The following is an 18,720-nucleotide window of genomic DNA, read 5'->3' as shown; positions in this document are numbered from 1 at the left end:
AAGAAACAGTTAATTCCATTAAAAATATATATTTTAAAATTTTACAAACATCATTATTTAATTATTCTTTTAACAAAGGCTGAAACTGTATAATTCAGATAATTCTTTAAACAAATCGTCTCCCTCTATAATATATAGATAATCATTAAATCTCAGTTTGTTTCAAATTTCTACACAATAGTTTTAATTGTGAGTTTTCTGCACTATCGTTTAAATTATATAAGAGTTTGAAAGAATTAACATGATTTTCCAATGCGAAAATCTTTCATTTACTGACATTGATGCTTGCTCGAGAACACAATGAAAGAAATTAACTTTGTATGGCATTTTAGGATCCAAAATCGGTTCGTTTTTATGTTCGTAATCGAACTGTCAGTTTTTTTATGGGAATTTGTCTCAAGGAATTTATTTCAAAAACATTTTATTTGGGCACCCTGTATAAATAATTACGTTAATGTTTATATTAGTGAATAGAGAATAGAATAACCTTTCGAATGAGCTATCGCACGACCCCTATTTTCATTTAGAAAAATCATCGTATGATATATATTCCAAAAAATTATAATCTAAAAACAAAAATCGACCTGATTCGGTATTTATCTACAGAGTCGCCCATTCTCGAGTAAATTAATTTATTCTAACTCAAAACGTCCTCACTGTATAACCTCAGAGGTTTATATCTTAAAACCATGATTTTTTGGAGCTAGGGGTTCATTGAGTATTTTGTTCTACACATCAAGGACTACTAGAACCCAAAGTTTCAGAGCATTTGACAGGGAGCCCAGAGAGAGGTTTCTGAGGGTTCTTCTGTTAACGAAGTTAACTTTCATCAGAAATTTATACCATAGGTGTGTAGACTGAACAACTGAGCATATGAATTAGTGATGTAACGAATGTCGTTTTTTTGAACATTCGCGAATACGAATGCGAATATCTAATAACAGAGCCTATTTTACTTCAAATCAGGCCCGAGGCACTACATAATTTTCGGGCCCCTAACAAAAATTTAATAGTAATAATAATTTTTTAAATGTATTAATTATTTAATAGAAATATAGTTGCACCAGAGATTTAAATTTTTATTAACAATAAATAAAATTTATATTTAAATAATTAAACATTGTTGAATTGTTTAAAGTGCAAAAACTACCGTGGAATTTCTCTACTATCTACAGCATATTATTATAAATAATCCGGTCAACTTAGACATCAAAATGCTTGGCAAATAACAAAAATTGCCGGAGAGCCAAATTTTGGTGGAGAGCTAGGGTATACCATAACAAATAAAGTTTAAGAAGTCCCCATCGATCCCATGTGTGCGTCAAAAGTTATTCGGGGTCAAAGGTCAAAATTTGAGATTTTTTGGATTTTTTTCGAAAACGGTAAGTTTTATCAAATAAAACCTCAAACCAAAGTTGTAGATCTTAACATTCTCTACAAAAATTGTCCTTACAATTTTTTTCCTAAGAGTTACCATTCCTGAGATATCGCGATTTTAAAAGTTACTTTATACATTATATGCACATAATATAAGCCACGTATATTACATATGTGGCCCTTAAGACAAGTATAAATGCCTATTTGTGTCTCTCTTATGAAATATAGTATATTATACTATTCTGAAAATATTTCTTCAAAAGGTAATCAGTCCCAAACTGAATTTCCTCTATCCACGTGTCATTGAAAAACATTTGGCTATACCATTGTTTAAAAAAGAACAGATTGTCTATTATAGGCAATGGCTACAGTATTGTCCGCAGGCAAATTAACAGCTGCGAATATTGAAGTGAAACAAGCTAAAAATGACGCAGATGTCATTATAATTGAGACAGCAATTGAAACATTTAAGGCAACAAACACAACAATTGTAGTTGGTGAAGATGTTGATTTGTTTGTACTGATTACTGCAAGGACTCCAGTAGATAAAGTTATTTATTTTCTGAAACCTGGAAGGCCTCAACAGCGAACAGAGATATATTCTTCGAATAGTTTATCGGCTTATCCCAAATGGCAAAAGTACATTTTATTTTTACATGCGATAACCGGCTGCGACACTACGTCTGCAATGTACAGAAGGGGCAAAACGTCAGTACTTAAATTATTCGAAAAAAAAAAGATTTGACTGATGAAAAGATATCATGTATAATGTGACTCTTTGAATCGCGATATCTCAGGAATGGCAACTCTTAGGAAAAAAATAGTAAGGACTATTTTTGTAGAGAATGTTAAGATCTACAACTTTGGTTTAAGGTTTTTTTTTTGATAAAACTAACCGTTTTCGAAAAAAAATCCAAACAATCTCAAATTTTGACCTTTGACCCCGAATAACTTTTGACGCACACATGGGATCGATGGGGACTTTTTAAACTTTATTTGTTATGGTATACCCTAGCTCTCCACCAAAATTTGGCTCTCCGGCAATTTTTGTTATTTGAAATGTCTATATAGACCGGGTTAAAAGTCCTCACGTAAGTATATTATAAACCAGCGGCTCCAACCACTGTAGAAAATATTAATTGGAGAGTATCAGACGGGCTGCAGACGGGGAAGATCGACAGTGGATCAAATATTTACAGTCAAGCAGGTCTTGAGCAAATCATGGGACACGGCATTCATGTTCACAACATGTTTGTAGACTTCAAACAGGTATACGACTCAATCAAAAGGAACAGACTATACTATATGAACAACTTATTTCAGAAAGGGACTCGATTCATGTTAACTAACTTTCGAGATAATATGTATAATATGCAAAAAACTGTCTCGATATAAACTGCCTTTCTGTAGTAAACGAGAAGTACGCCATACGATTTGTCTATTATTATAATATATTTAACCTGGTTCCTTTCTACAATAAACTATATGTCTACCATCATAGTGAATTAACAAAACTTAACTTAATTAACAAAAATTAACACTCTTAACCAAAAATAACAAAAGACTGACTTAGGTCCCTTTCTGAAATAAGCTGTTCATATATTGGCTGAATTGGCAATACCACACAAGCTAATTAGACTCATTAAAGCCACAATGTATGAAACTCAGGAATGTGTACGAGTACAAAACCACCGGACAGACTTTTTCAAAGTCTCGCAGGGATTGAAGCAAGGAGATGGGCTGGCCCCAACATTGTTTAACCTGGCACTGGAGTATGCGGTTAGGCAAATGCAAACTGGACGAGGAAACCTCCTGACCAACAGAACCGTTTAACTGGCCTCTTATGCCGATGATAGTAATATTATGAGTAGAACATGGACATCAGCACAGGAAACATACGCAGAGTTAAAAAAGCAAACGAAAAGGCTAGGTCTGGAAATTAACAAAGAAAAAAAACAAAAATAATAATACAGACGACAAGAAAAAATATAGTCCCACAAAACATTAAATCTGAAGATGACATTGAAACGGTTGGAAAGTTTACATACCTGGGAGTAGAAATATATGCCGACAGATCAAAAAATGGAGAAATACGGAAAAGAATACCGCAGGCAAACAGAGCTTATTTAGTCCCCTCCAATATATTTCGGTCTAAAAGTGTCTACCGAAATACAAAGATGAGAATCTATAAAACCTTAATTCGACTAATAGCATGCTATGGCAGTGAAGTATGGGTCCTGAAAGAAACATCCAAAAACAAACTCGACACATTCGAAAGGAAAGTACTGAGGAGAATACTAGGACCTGTGAGGGAAAACGGAATCTTCATAATTCGAAACAACAACAAGCTTTATCAACTTTATAAGGAAACACCCCTGTCAGACTTCATTAGAATACAAAGATTGCAATGGGCTGGACATGTGATAAGAGTGGGAGAGGATAGGCTACCAAAAAAAGCAATGAACGCTAGGATGCAGGGAAAGAGACCGGTTGGAAAGACTAGAAAGTGCTGGGAAGACACAGTAACCAGCGATGCACAAGCATTTTTAGAAGTCCGTGTATGGATAAGAGCAGCCACAGATAAAAAAGTGTGGAGGCAAAAAATAAAGGAGGCCAAGGCTCAATTTGGGTTATGGTGCCATAGAACAAGAAGAAGAAGAACATAATGGGAGGACGAACTTCCTTTTTTTGCTCACTGTTTTGAGGTGTAAAATAAGATAATATTGCATCTTTTTGTGCCAGCTGTTTCAGTTCTCTTAATTTTTGCTTTTTTCGTTTTTCACTGTCACTTAAATGATTGTAACTCATGATAAGTCACGAAACGATTACTTAGATAAGAAAAATAGGTGTTTAAAGAAATTTAATAAAACGACTAATGATTAATGAATAGATTAGTTGAACTAACTTAAAACGCACAGGACTGAAAACTAATACATACAATCAAGCAATACCTTATCTTTGCATAAAACGGCATTAAACATCAAACTAAATATTAAATTTAAAAGTGCATTTTAAATAAATATGACAATACGTGACGATACCTCTTTTTAATCCTACCTCTTGCATCTGTAATCCTTCGGAGTGGTGTATAAATTTTGCTTATTGTTATTGGTGCCGACAAGGCAATCTATTATACCTTCTGTTATTGCACTTTTGGTTTATGGTTTATGAATATAACTCTAACCTAATTTGTTATCATTTATCATTTCCTGTTCGTAAAATGAAATCATTTTGAAAATTTATTTTTTTTTTAATAAAAATTTTCTTTTAGTGATGTTTTCGGGCCCCATTAAAATGCGGGCCCGAGGCAGGGGCCTCATGGGCCTAGTGGTAAAATAGGCCCTGTCTAATAACGACATTCGCGAATGCGGATGCGAATGCGAATGTTCAGTTTTTTTTAATTTGTTTCTATTTTTGAAATGTTTTCTAAATTTATAATGAGAATTTAATTGATATTTATTATAAATCAATCTGAATCTTAAGCTTTATTACATTATACCAAATAATAAAACAACGTGAAGGCTAATAATCTGATTAAACGAGGTTAAGTTACCTTTTTTTAATAAAAAAAGATGAGAAAAAGAATAAATAGATTTTGATTTTATTAATCTAACATTATTTTCAAATTATTTTTTTTGATATTCATATTCGCAAAACATTCGCACAAATTTTGCGAATGCGAACGCGAATGCGAATATGCAAATACATGCGGATATTCGCGAATGCGAATGCGAATACGAATATTCGTTACATCACTAATATGAATGTAAATGTTGATATTTTATCTCCTAAACATCTAGCTTGATAATTTCAATCACGATCTTTATCCTAATGCGTTATATCACATAAAGCATATTACATTTCTGACAAATTTTTGTATAATGGCTTTGAAGTTGAAGCATAAATTCTGCTGGACCAGCGTGTATTAGAAAAATGCTTTAAAGCCAGACTTGTAAAGTGTTGTTTTATGATACTCCAACGTTTGGTAGAAGCTAAAAAAAAATGGATAAGATACGAGATTTAACGATATTTTGATCCGCCTAAAATTTTTGCGAAAACTCTAGTGGCGCCCCTTAATTTTTGGCGCCTGTGTGCGCCGCACACATTGCACACGTAGACGGAGCGGCCCTGTAAAATGTAACTATATTTTTGAGGACTTACAATCCATGCATAACTTCCAGGTCAAATTGTGTAGGTACATAGATTTATAGGTATTAGTCTATTTCCGTTATTATTAAATTATAACCCTTTATTATTTTTAATAGGTCGATATTTATCAGATCCGCACCTGTATCTATAACAGCACTCGCGAATCCTCAACTACTTGTCTGTGCCGCTATAGTAAGTCGACAAGAACCGGCGGAGCTTCTAAAACCCGGACGATCCTAGTTCTCTCTCAGTACACCCAACACCCATCCCGTCACGAAATGAGATTGAAATTGTGTGTGAACCGAGCGTCGTCGTTTAGGTACTCTCGGTGAATATTAATCACGAAAAAATGGCCAAATTATAATAAAATAGAAGCGAGTACCGTGTAGCAGCGGAAAGTTGTGGTTCCCTCAGCTCAGTACGCGAGTACGCGTTGAGGAGAGTGAGATTAGTATTAGTGTGTGCGACGTGCGTGTTTGAAAAAAACCGGAGGAAATGTCAGGTAAGATGGAAAATAGTGCAACAATTGAATGAATTCTGTTCTGCTTCAGGTAATTTTTTGTATAGTTTCTAAATTTGGGATGAATGTACTACCTTTCTTTTACTATTAAACTGTCTGGATTTTTTCTAATATCACTATGCAATAAGAAATAGGGATTTTTCATTTCAATCTTTTTTTACATTTGGAAATGGAATTTTTAAAACTCATTACTAGTTACTCTCTTAAAAATGACATTCAATCAATTTAGTATAAAAAAATACTCGAAGATTTTTGTAATTTGTCAAAAAGTAAATTGCACAAATTGTGCAAGGAAAACAGCTATCTATCATTTAGCATCTTTTATAAAAAATAGGCTAACGTAAAGTTATTTTGATAAAACTATTATTTTGAGATCAAATACAACTCGATAAAAAGTTGCCATTATGCAAAAATACACTAGATTTTTATAGCAAAAATAAGTCTGTCCCAAAGTCCGAAGAAATGACATATTAATAGGTCTGGATCCCGCGTATATAAAAAAGTTGATTAATAGCAAGCTGAAAATTTGTTAATAGCTTAAGGGTGTCTAATCGGATAAACTTTGATATATGGGAACACTGGAACAGGGGCAGTTTTAATTGTGGAACAGGTTAAAAATTTGGAACGGTCAGACCACTAAAACGACACATTTATTTTGTTCGACAGAACAGACTTAAACTCTCCGAACAGAGATTAAACTCTCATGCAAAAATCAGACTGCTATTTATCACCAAAGGGGCGTTTTAATGAGTGGAACATGTAGAATATGTAAAATGACAGGAATTATGACAGGTGATAAATAGCAGTGTGATTTTTGCATGAGAGTTTAATCTCTGTTCGGAGAGTTTAAGTATATTCTGTCGGACAAAATAAATGTGCCGTTTTGGTGGTCTGACCGTTCCAAATTTTTAACCTGTTCCACAATTAAAACTGCCCTTGTTCCTGTTTTCCCATATATCAAAGTTTATCCGACTAGACACCCTTAAGCTATTAACAAATTTTCAGCTTGCTATTAATCAACTTTTTTTTCATACGCGGGATCCAGACCTATATAACTAATAACAATTATATGACAGCCAAAATGACACTTTTGAAATTCAATGATAAGGGTTGAGATGATCGTGTTTAAACAAGAGTACCAATATTATGTAAAAACAATTTTTACGAAATATTTTCAAATGAAAATATCCAAAAAGTTTCGACTCTGTTTCATCATCACGAGTCATTCATGTTGCGTATCTATAACATAACGTAAAATGATAAATAAAATGTTATTCCTTGTCCAACATTTTGCCCCTGCTTCGATTTTGAATAATTTATAAATATGCAATGGAAATACATAGCAACAAATCTAAAAAACAAACATTTAAACTAATTTACCATTTTTTTCGTTGCAAAATGAGTATTTGGATCAAATAACGAGATTCTATTCTATATCTGTATCTCAATACACAGTTTTTACAACTACACTTCTCCAAGAAATTAACGCGCCACCTTTAAAAATTGGTTGTCCGATTTAAGTGATTTTTTTTTAATTATTTAAATCTACACCCCCTATCTCAGAAACGAAGCATTTGCAGACATACGTTTATAAAGCAAACTGTCATTATTTTTTCATGCAGAATTACCCCTTAAAGTCTGCCATACTTATTTAAAAAAACACCCTGTATTGACGAAAAAGGAGGCTAGTTGTTAAAGTAGGTACCTAACTTTTTTATTTTCCAACATAGGCGAATGAATGAAAAAACAGAATGTTAAGAAAATATGAGGCTATAGTTGGGTTTTAATTTCAGTGTTTTATAAATGCTAGAATATTCCATAGGGTGTGGTGAACTTTGAGAAAAAACACAGTTTGACTTTACAGTATAAGGAACATAGGCAATGCAGTTATTATGAGAGTTTTTAGCGCGGTGATGCCGATTTTATCAAAAATAATTTGCAACCGAATATTAGAGAGATTAAATTAAAACTGTTTTAGAAAGGCAATCTATAATTTTAGGATTCATATGCGTAATAACTATAGTACCGGGTGGAGCAAAAGTCAGTTAACGCTATCAAAAAAAGTCACACGCAAGTTTGCGGTGTCTCCAAAAAAATATATCATGCTCTGTGAAGGGCCTTGTAAATAATCCACAGTTACAAGGTATTCGATATTTTCAGCAAGACGGTGCACCGCCTCATTACGGATTGCAAGTTCGTGAGTTTCCAAATGACCAGTTTAGTTATTGGATAGGGAGAAGAGACACAATTGAATGGCCCGCGCTTTCGAGAGATTTGAAGCCCTGTGACTTTTACTTGTGGGGAGTACTTAAAAATAAAGTTTTTGCCAATTTAAAGTTCTCCGTGCCAACTTGGACTTGGAAGTCTGTAGAAAGACTTGTTTCACTGTGCATAAGCGTTGCCTAAAATGTATTGATGAAGGTGGTTTACATTTTGAACATAAAATGTAAAGCATGCATTTCTTTGTACCTACATATTTACAATAAAAGTTTTTTTTACTTCAGTTATTTTTGCTTTTATTAATATACAAAACAATTAACTGACTTTTGGTCCACCCGGTATATTATCAAATAAACTTAAACGCATATGAATCCTAAAATTGTAGATTGCCTTTTAGTCGAAGCAATAAAGCACTGAACCTCCGAAAAAAAAGGACAAGACGGATCTTAATAATTCTTTTTGCATTCGATTCGTGAATGCGCCAAGAAACTTTGTGACTCATAGCTGTGAGATAATATTTAAAAACTGCATTTGTGCATACAAAAAATGCATTCTTAAAGTGCATTTCAAACAGAAATGAGTTCAATTTTGTTACTCGAGGGTTTTTGGGGTCGCTGAAAACGAATATGACGTCGTAAGGTAAGTGATCTCCGGAGTACCTGGTGTCCAGGGTACCTAGTGTTTACCTCGTCTTCTGGAATTTTCGTCAAATTCATTAAAAACTTAGTAAAAAATCATTACTCGGGGGGTTTTTGGGGTCGCTGATGACGAATATGACATAGGAAGTGATCTCTGGAGTATCTGGTGCCCAGGGTACCTACTTACTTCGTCTCCTGGAGTTTTCGTCAAATTCATTAAAAACTTAGTCAAAAATCATTACTCGGGGGGTTTTTGGGGTCGCTGATGACGAATATGACATCGGAAGTGATCTTCTGAGTACCTGATGCCCAGGGTACCTACTGTTTACCTCGTCTCCTGGAGTTTTCGATAATTTTGATAAATAATTAGTCAAAACTTGATACTTGGGTGTTTTGTGCTCGCTTAGAACGTATTTAACATCGAAAACGATCTTCTGAGCAACCTCTACGTCATAGAGTTTCATTTGATATCTTTAAAAAATAACACATTTTTTTTTAATTTGGCGCTTTAAGTTCTGTTGGTAGCATTGATGAATCTTTATAAAATCGATGGTACCACTGAGTATGAAAAGACGGAGAGAATAGAGAAAGTAAAAATACGATCTCCCGCTTAAAATATATCTGTGGCTTGGTGCTAAAAGGGCCAATGTCAATATTTTACTATTTTGTACAGCTTTATTTAAAATTTAATATTGACAAATATTTATTTTATTTATTAAGCGCAACAGGCCTTGTAGGCCTAAGGCTAAAATGTTTACATTTCTGGTTACATAAATAATATAATAAATAAACTTATAAATTTTATTTAGTTACACTTCAGTCTTTTTATACACTCCTTCACCACCTCTCTCCATCTCCTTCTGTCCAATGCTAGTTCTTTCCATCTCTCAATGTTACTTTTCTTCAAGTCTTCATACACACTGTCCTTCCATCTTTTCCTTGGCCTGACTTTCCTCCTCTTTTGTATTGGTCTTCGTGAAAGTACCATTTTTGACATTCGTTTACTTCCCATTCTCTCGATGTGCCCCAAGTATCGTATTCTCTGTGCTTTGATCGTCGTCGTGATCGCTGGCTCTTGATATAATTCTTCCAATTCTTTATTGATCCTTCTTCTCCACTGACCTTCTATTTTCACACCTCCATATATTGCTCTTTGCATTTTTCTCTCCCATCTTTCTAAAAGGTCTGTTTCTGACTTTTTGAGCACCCATGTTTCGCATGCGTATGTTACTGTAGGTCTGATAACAGTCTTATAAATTCTTATTTTTGTTTTTCTTGATACGTATTTGGATTTCAATAATGTGCGTAATGCTCCATATTTTTTATTTCCTTTGGCTATTCTTGCCTTTATCTCCCCTTCTTCATGACCATTTTCATCTATTTTGGCTCCCAGGTAAATAATTTCTTTGGCTCTTTTGAACGACTATGTCCTTTCTCTATCTATTTGTACTATGATGTTATTCTCTTTTTCTTTTTGGATCTCTCCCATTATCATATACTTTGTCTTCTCTTCATTTATTTTAAGTCCGAATTTTTTGGCTTGTTAATACGTTTTTCATTAACTTTTGTAGTTATTTTTTGCTTGTTGCTAATAGCGTCAGATCATCTGCAAATGCTATGCATTGGTGGCTGTTTTTAAATATCGTTTCTTGCATGTTTATTCTGCTTTTCCTGATTATTCCTTCCAATGTTAGATTGAATATCGTTGTTGATAGTGGGTCTCCTTGTCGTAATCCTTCCTTGGTTTCAAACTTTTTGGATGTATACCCTTTCCAAGCTATTTCGTTTGTTGTGTTTTCCATCGTCATCTTTACCATCCTGACAATTTTACTTGGTATCCCCAATTCTTTCATCAGTTCGTACATCTGCTGTCTATTTACTGTGTCGTAAGCCTGCTTAAAGTCTATGAACAAAGCATATAGTACTGTTTTATGTTCGTAACAGGTAGTCTGTATTTCTTTTAAGGCAAATATTTGGTCAGTCGTTGATCTGTTGTTTCTAAAACCTGCCTGGTATTCTCCCAGTATTTTTTAAGAATATTGACTTAGCCTTTTTCTTATACTTTGTGCCAAGATTTTGTAAACTATTTCTAATAGTGAGATGCCTCTGTAGTTTTCGCATAGCATTCTATCACCTTTTTTTATGTATAGGGCATATCCTTGCTATGGTCCACTCTTCTGGCATTTTTTCTACTTCCCATATTCTTTTTATCAGGTCATATCTCTTTCTGTATTCTTTTCCCTCTTGATTTTATCATTTCGGCCGATATTTCTGTTATTCCTGAGCTTTTGTTATTTTTCAAGCTCCTTATTTCGTTCTTTATTTCTTGTTCTGTGGGTATTTCTATTTCTATCTGATCATCTTCAATTTCATGGTTTGTTTCATTTTGTACTTCGCTTTTATTTAGCAGTTCTGTGAAATAGTTTTGCCAGTTTCCCATTATTTTTTCCGGCTCATTTATCAACAGCCCTTTATCATCTCTCATATATGGGTTGTTTTTTTGATATCCTCTTTCCATTTTTTTTGCTTCCTGGTAGAATGATCTTATTTCTTTTTTATGAAATTTTTCTTCTATTTCTTTCAGTTTGTTCTCGTTGTATTTTCTCTTTTTGCTTCTACATTTTCTTTTCATGATTTTTCTCAATTCTCTGTATTCTTTTCTAGTGCTTTCTTCGTCATTTGTGAGATTTTTGCGTCTTACCTTTCTTATTGCTTCTGCTACTTCTTGACATTCTTGATCATACCAATCTTTTGTTTTGTGTTTTCTTTTGGATTTCGCTAGGATTGCTTTACTTGTGTTCAAGATTGCTTCTTTTATATTTTCCCATTGTTTGTCTGGGTTTGACGTTTCTTGTTCCCTGATTAGTCTATTGGTTATTCCCTGTTCATACTTCTTCTGTGTGTTGTTATCTTTTAGTAGTCCTATGTTGAATTGTTTTCCAATTTTTGAAGTTATACTTCTTTACCGGCGATAGAGGGTGATTTTTTTATATGTTAAAACCTATCAGCCCGGCGCATGCGCATTATAACTTTGTTCTGATTGGATGTTCAAATGACATGTCAAAAATTATCCGATATGGCAGCTGTGGTTTGGAGGTAAAGGTAAACAAATGTATAATATATTAGTTTTATTGTTGTGAGGACAGAAACAAAAAAGTTTATAATATTGTAGTGACTTTTAAATAGTTTTTAAAAGCAACAGGTACGTAATAATTGTTAATGTATCATGGGTATAAACCTACCTATTTGATCTGCCAAAATACATAGTATGTAATACTTTTATTTATATAATTTGATTACCATCAAAATTTCTATCAATATTCACCTAATATATTGTTTTTTTACTGTATGTTTTGTTGTATTTTTTCAATTCTAAATCATTTCAATTCAAAATTAAAATAATTTGATCAATTTTCAAAATATCAAAATATCACAAGTTTAATCCGTTTAGTTAGTCGATCTTCGTAAATAATGACACATAGTGTCCATGGCTAAGCGGAGAGGGCGAATGAATTCCAATACCAGCCGCTTTTATCAGCGATGGTTCGAGTCCCAATAGAAACTTTCTTTTTTGTTTTTTTTTTAATACATTTTATGATTGTAAGTTAATTTATTATATAATTGTATTTTCAGAAAATACGTATTTAGTCAAAAAATTTTCGACAATTAATGTTCAGACATCATTTGTGGCTTGTTTAATGTGTTTGTGTGTGTTTTATTCTTTTATTATTTTAATTTTTGGCACTGTTCTAATAAAAATGTTTGAGAAGTAGTAAGTATAAGTTAGTTTAATATTTAAACAAAGTATAAATAAAAAGTATATTAATTTCGTTTAAATCATATAATAGAAGTATAACTTCTTACGTGCGTACAAAGTACACACACATTCTTGTTTCTTTTGTTTTATTGTTTTTGTTTATGTTATGCTCGATTTTGTATTCTGCTCTCACCAAGTAGTGGTCCGAGTTACAGTCCGCTCCTCTCATGCTCTATACATTTATTACTTTGCTTGCATGTTTCTTCTCTATTAAAATATGGTCTATCTGATTTACTGTCTTTTTATCAGGGGAAATCCACGTTCCTTTATATATATCTTTTCGTCGTAATTGTGTGCTTTTTATCACCATTTGCCTGTCTGTTGCAAAGCCTATTATTCTTTGGCCATTATCGTTCGACACCTCATGCTTACTATATTTCCCTATTATGTGCTCGTATATATTCTCTTTTCCGACTTAGGCGTTGCAGTCTCCCATTATTATTTTGATGTCAAACCCTGGTAATTTATCATATTCTCTTTCCAATTGTTCGTAGAATTCATCTTTTTCTTCTTCTGTGGCATCTTCAATCGGTGCGTGTACATTTATTATACTTATGTTTCGTTTGTCCCCTTTTAATCTTATTGTGCATAATCTATCTGATATTGGTTGGAATGCCATTACTCTTTCCTTCCATTTTCGATGTATTATAAAACCTGTTCCTAACCTTCTGGTTTCTCCCCCGCTTTTAAAAAATTTCTACTATTTCTTCTATTTCTACTATTTCTGTCTCCAATTGTTTTGTCTCTTGTAAAGCTATTATTTCTACATTATATCTTTTAATTTCTCTAATTAATTCTTTGAGTTTTCCTGTTTCGTATGTGCCTCTTACATTCCATGTACCCAAGTTGACTTTAGTTTTCTTTTTGTTATTTTTACTTATTGCCTTGTCCATTGCCTGCGTCGTTTCCGTCTCATTTATTTCTGTTGCAAACTGTATCTTGTCATTTTTCGGCTTTTCTTTTTTATTGCTGTCTTGATTTGTTTTATTTCCATAGTTCGTAATCCTCTTCTTTGCATTTTTCGTCGTCATTTGTTTCCTTTCATTGCTGTAGCTTAGTTTTTTGCTTTGGTCTCTACCACTGCTTTGGTTCTTTCCATCCCAGCGCCATATTTCATGATCGGCATATATTTTCTTATACCCTACTTTCACTTTTCTCCCTTCCTTTCTTAGTTCTTGCGCTTTTTGTCTGACACGTTTCTGTACAATTCTGTCGTTCTTTGATAGATCATCGTTGATATAAACTAGACCTTCTTCTCGATTTCTCAATTTAGTTTTGTTTCGCATGATTTTTCTTTTATCTTCTTCCTTTTCAAGCTCAACCAAACAAACTTTTTCCCCTAACTTTAGAGAATATTTTCTATTTGTACATCTACTTCTAATTCTTTTTGCATAAAATTTTTCATTGCATGCTTTAGGATATCTGGACCATTTGTATCTATGTTCAAACCCTGTATAATTATATTTTTTCGCCTTTTTTGATTTTCTAAACTTTCAAGCCGTTCTTGTATTTGATAAACTGCCTGTTTTAGTTTCGTGTTTTCTTCTCTTAATGTTATATTTTCCTGTTGTGGCTTTCTTATTTCATCTCTATATTCTTTCTGCTCTCTATGCATCTCACTAAGTTCTCTTGATTGTTCCTCGATTTTTAAACTTACTCCTGCCATCATTTCCATAATTTTTTGTACATTCTCCTTCATTTTCTCCTTTCTGTAGGAGGGAGATCTGCTTATTTTTCGACTTTTGTTAAAAGCCCGTTCAAATTCTTCCTCTTTTCTCTTCTTGTCGTTTTCGTCGTTCGTAGTACCGTCACTTTCTGTTTGTCAGTATTGACAAAACAAAACGCAAAACATTAATATTGGCCATTTTAACACCAAGGCACAGAATGTGGGTTCACTATTATACCTTTATACAGTCGGAAAAATGAAATAATACCCATCAACGATCACATCAATCACATATTATTCAGATTATTAATGATCTATCTCTCTCGTTTGTTATTTATGAAAAAAAAACAGCAAATACAAAATATGTGATTGATGTGATCGTTCATGGGTATTCTTTCATTTTTCCGACTGTACCTTAAAGACCATTAATATTCAGAAATTTACTTTCGGCGAATCCAATAACTTCCATGTTTAGAGGTTTGAATGATTGTATAACGAAAATTCCAGAAGTTGAGGTAAAAAGTAGGTATCCTAGGGAACATGGCATCTGGAGATAATTTTCAATGTCATCTTCTTTTTCAGCGAGCCCAAAAACCAATAAGTAATGATTTTTGACTAATTTTTTAATGAATTTGCCGAAAACTCCAGAAGACGAGGTAAACAGTAGGTACCCTGGGCACCAGGTACTAGGGAGATCACTTCCAACATCATATTCGTTTTCAGCGGCCCCAAAAACCCCCGAGTGACAAAATTGACCGCAATTGACAACATTTCCGCCGATAATTGACGAGTTCTGATTTTTTATTGTCTGTTTGAGATGCATTTAAGAATGCATTTTTTGTATGGACAAATGCAGTTTTTCAATATTAGGCGAAATACCCCATTCATTTATTTAATACATGTTCTTGTCTGCTAATCTGCTCGTTATCTCTTGCTCGGTGGTTCCATTCTTTGAGAGTATGAATCCTAAATATTTGAATTTTTCAGTGCTGTTTTTCCCTCGTATAATCATCGTCCATTTCTAAGTTTCTCACTGGTTCTTGTTCTGTTGTTAAGTATTCGGTCTTTTCTAGGTTTATTTCCAGTACATTTTTTGTGTATTCCTCTTCTAATTTTCGGAGCATATAGGACAGGTCTTCTTCATCTTGAGCCGTTACCAACTGGTCATGTGCAAAACTTAATGTGCACAAGAAGTTGTCCCGGATTGGAATTCCCATCCCTTCACATTTCCTTTTCCATGGTTTTAATATTTGTTCTAGAAATATCTTGAACAGTGTCAGAAATGAAGAGCATCCCTGCTATAAGCCTACTTATACATATTGTCATTTATCTTTCGTGATTTGCTTCCTTCCATCATTAGGAACCACTAAGTACTTGTTTTTGTATGGAATTTTACATTTCATTTTTTTCATCACCATTGATGTTTTGAATACCTACTTTTTATTATAACCTGATCTAAATGGGAAATAAGCCACAATTTAACTAAAAAAATGATTTTATTAACGTTTCGACGCCAGAATCGGATGTCGTTGTCAAAATAATACTAAATTAAACAAAAATGTTGTTGCTTAGTAAAAAATCTTCTAATAATTTATTTAATCTGACTCATTTATATCGGCAATTCAGACATATATTATACATTTTAAAGTAGAAGGCTTTAAAATAATATTGCCAATATTTATGAGTTGCGTTCCTGGGACGACTTTACTGGAAGATAGTTCATTCGATTACATGAAATCAACCCAACCCAAGAATATCCGTCACAAAAAAAATCATAGCATGTGATCTGTCTTTAAAAAGACAACCAAATGCAACAGTGACCGTAAAATTATCTTTATTACTTTTTATTACTTGGTTAGTAGCAAAAATTATTAAAATAATAATAAAACCCGGACCTGTAATATATAACAGATTGATTTGAATTTGTCCAAGCGCGCAATATTATTTCTACCTACATAAACCGTTGATAACAATAAAACAACAGTTATGCCTATTCGTACTTATTTAATTATCAACGACTGTAAGTAGGAAATAACAATTTTACTGTAATCAAAACAAAACGAAACAAAACGGACCGTGTAAAACATTTATGCAGCCAGATGGAAAGACGAACGTGATCCCGCCAAAGTTTGTTTTTTGATAAAATAAAATTATTGTGAAGTTTACAATTGCGAAATGCGCATTTATGAAAAATGTAGAACGTGGGAGAAAATAAGTGTACATCAAGGGCGGATCCAGGACCGATTTTCGGGAGGGGCCATGAACTTTTTTTGGGGAGGTGCACCGGGGGTCAGGGGGTAATTTTTAAAAATTACGGTTAAAATGGTGAGTTTGAAGGCACTTTTTACACACTTCTGAGTTCTATAAAGACATTCAAAAGGTATCGTTATTAAAGTACTATTAAAGTTGTTACCGATTCATCCACATTTCTTCGGATCCAAGTGCAGTTCTTTCAACAACTTTAATACTATTTTTTCCAATGCTTCTCCTGTCACTCTATCAGGCCTTGTTCTTCCCCTTTTTCTTGATTTTCACTAATAATTGTTTTTATGTTCTCATACGCGTCAATTAACTTGACAAAGTTTTCACCAATGTTGTTATTGTGTATGTATTTCAAATTTAGATAAAGCTGTTCTATGTGGGATACGTCGCGCGTCGGATATTTCGTCAAATATGACAGAGTAATAATTTGCACTTTGAACCTGATTCATGTTTTGTTCAATTATTTCTTCACCACAACATGTTATTAATTATTGATTTTGACTGGTGTTACTAATTAATATATGCTGCTGTGGATAGGTGTCGTTGAATAGTCTTATCTTCTGATGAGATTTTAAATCTTAACAATTCCCCTCACTGCTAGGTCCAGCACCTTCGTCGAGAAGGAGAAGGCCATCATCACGACAGCCTCTTAGAGGAATATTTTGTCGACCTAAGAACACTATAGACTCTACTATTGGTCGTAGTCTTTCTTTATTTTCTTGTATCTGTTTAGACCTTTGAGGGTCTTTCTGGTTTGACTGACTTTTGCGGGTTGTGATAACTTTGTAGAAAATCCACCTATACCTCAACGCACTCCTTGTGATATGATGTTTTTTCATGGATTTGTATGGCTCCGTCTTTGCCCATGATTTGGCGAAAGATGTTTAAGGTTTCATGACAAGGCTTTGGGCTGTCATCCCTTTATTATGACCATATTTTTCATTAGAAAAATAAAATTCAATACTTGTAAAACAATCCCTTTTGACTGTTCGAAAATACCAACCAACTCCTTTGTTGCAAGTTCTGGTGATCCAAGTAACGCTTCATTTCTTTTTTATTCTTTGTGTGTATAGAATATGGAAATTGATAGGACTCTGATAGCTGCCAAGATCGTTCTAACAATTGGCACTTATCTATATTTTGATTTATAAAACATCCTTTGTCATTCTTGAAACTTCGGTTACTGCTTTTAATCAATTCTAGTCCAGAAAACATATTTATCCCCTGTTTTATACATATTATATGTGTTTGAAACTATTAAGGACATTTGAACTGCCAATATTTAAATTTATATTTTTTTAAATTCTCGGAGGGGGCCATGGCCCCCATGGCCCCCTCCCTGGATCCGCCCTTGGTGTACATAGAACTTTTATTTTCTAAATTGGAAATTTTTTTGTAATATTTTATAAGAAAAAACTATTATATTTACGGTAATAGTGTTTTTATAAGTGCATTGTTAACACCTTGATGGACAGAGACGCTGTGCAGCGTCTTTTTTTAAAATTGTGTTGTGGCAGAACGCTGTGAAGCGTCCTTAACAAAATCTAATATCGTGGCAGAACGCTGTACCGCGTTATAATTATAATATAAATACATGGTAACACGTAAGCCACTGTCATAGAATACCTATCTATACCTTCCAATCTGTTACCCGTCTGGTAAATTCCACCTCTCTATTTCACCCCACCCATTTAAAGTATCTAACCGGCTAAGTCACACGCGAAGCTGTACAGCGTCGCCAGTTATATTGAAGTATGCGGTGTGTGTTGTACTGTGCCGCAGATAGTAAAACACGTGGTTAGGTTAGGTTGAATACGAGTTTTACTCGAAAAATGTAAGTAAAAAATAAATTTATTTAGTGTGATATTTTTGTGCCTAATATTTTATGTTATTATAGTAGGATGTATAATTTAAAATATATTATTTTGCTTTCAGATGGCGGACCGTGACCCGTATAAGAGAGAACAGCAGCGGTTGATTCAGCTGTATGACGATATTACGTCGGATGAAGAGAACTCAGATGCTGCTTATGAGGGAGAGTTCAGCTCAGATGAAAACTATGTACCCAGTG

The 18,720-nt window shown here is 33.6% G+C and overlaps 1 protein-coding gene across 2 annotated transcripts in view; it reads left to right on the top strand.

The window, feature by feature from the left end:
• Positions 1 to 5,743: 5,743 nt before the first annotated feature.
• Positions 5,744 to 18,720, top strand: part of LOC114339180 (septin-2) — a 129,777-nt gene continuing 116,800 nt past the window's right edge. Inside the window, exon 1 of one of the 2 annotated variants that reach the window (XM_028289816.2) lies at positions 5,744 to 6,077. Coding sequence is in view for 1 of the 2 variants with exons in the window: in XM_028289810.2 (XP_028145611.1) it covers positions 6,022 to 6,028 (7 nt within the window). In the remaining variant the exon portion in view is untranslated. The remainder of the gene's footprint in view (positions 6,078 to 18,720) is intronic. The other variant, XM_028289810.2, reaches the window with a different exon arrangement.

This window comes from Diabrotica virgifera, chromosome 5 (genome assembly GCF_917563875.1).
Source record: "Diabrotica virgifera virgifera chromosome 5, PGI_DIABVI_V3a".
Taxonomy (NCBI): Eukaryota; Metazoa; Arthropoda; class Insecta; order Coleoptera; family Chrysomelidae; genus Diabrotica; species Diabrotica virgifera.
This window is presented reverse-complemented; position numbering and strand designations above follow the sequence as displayed.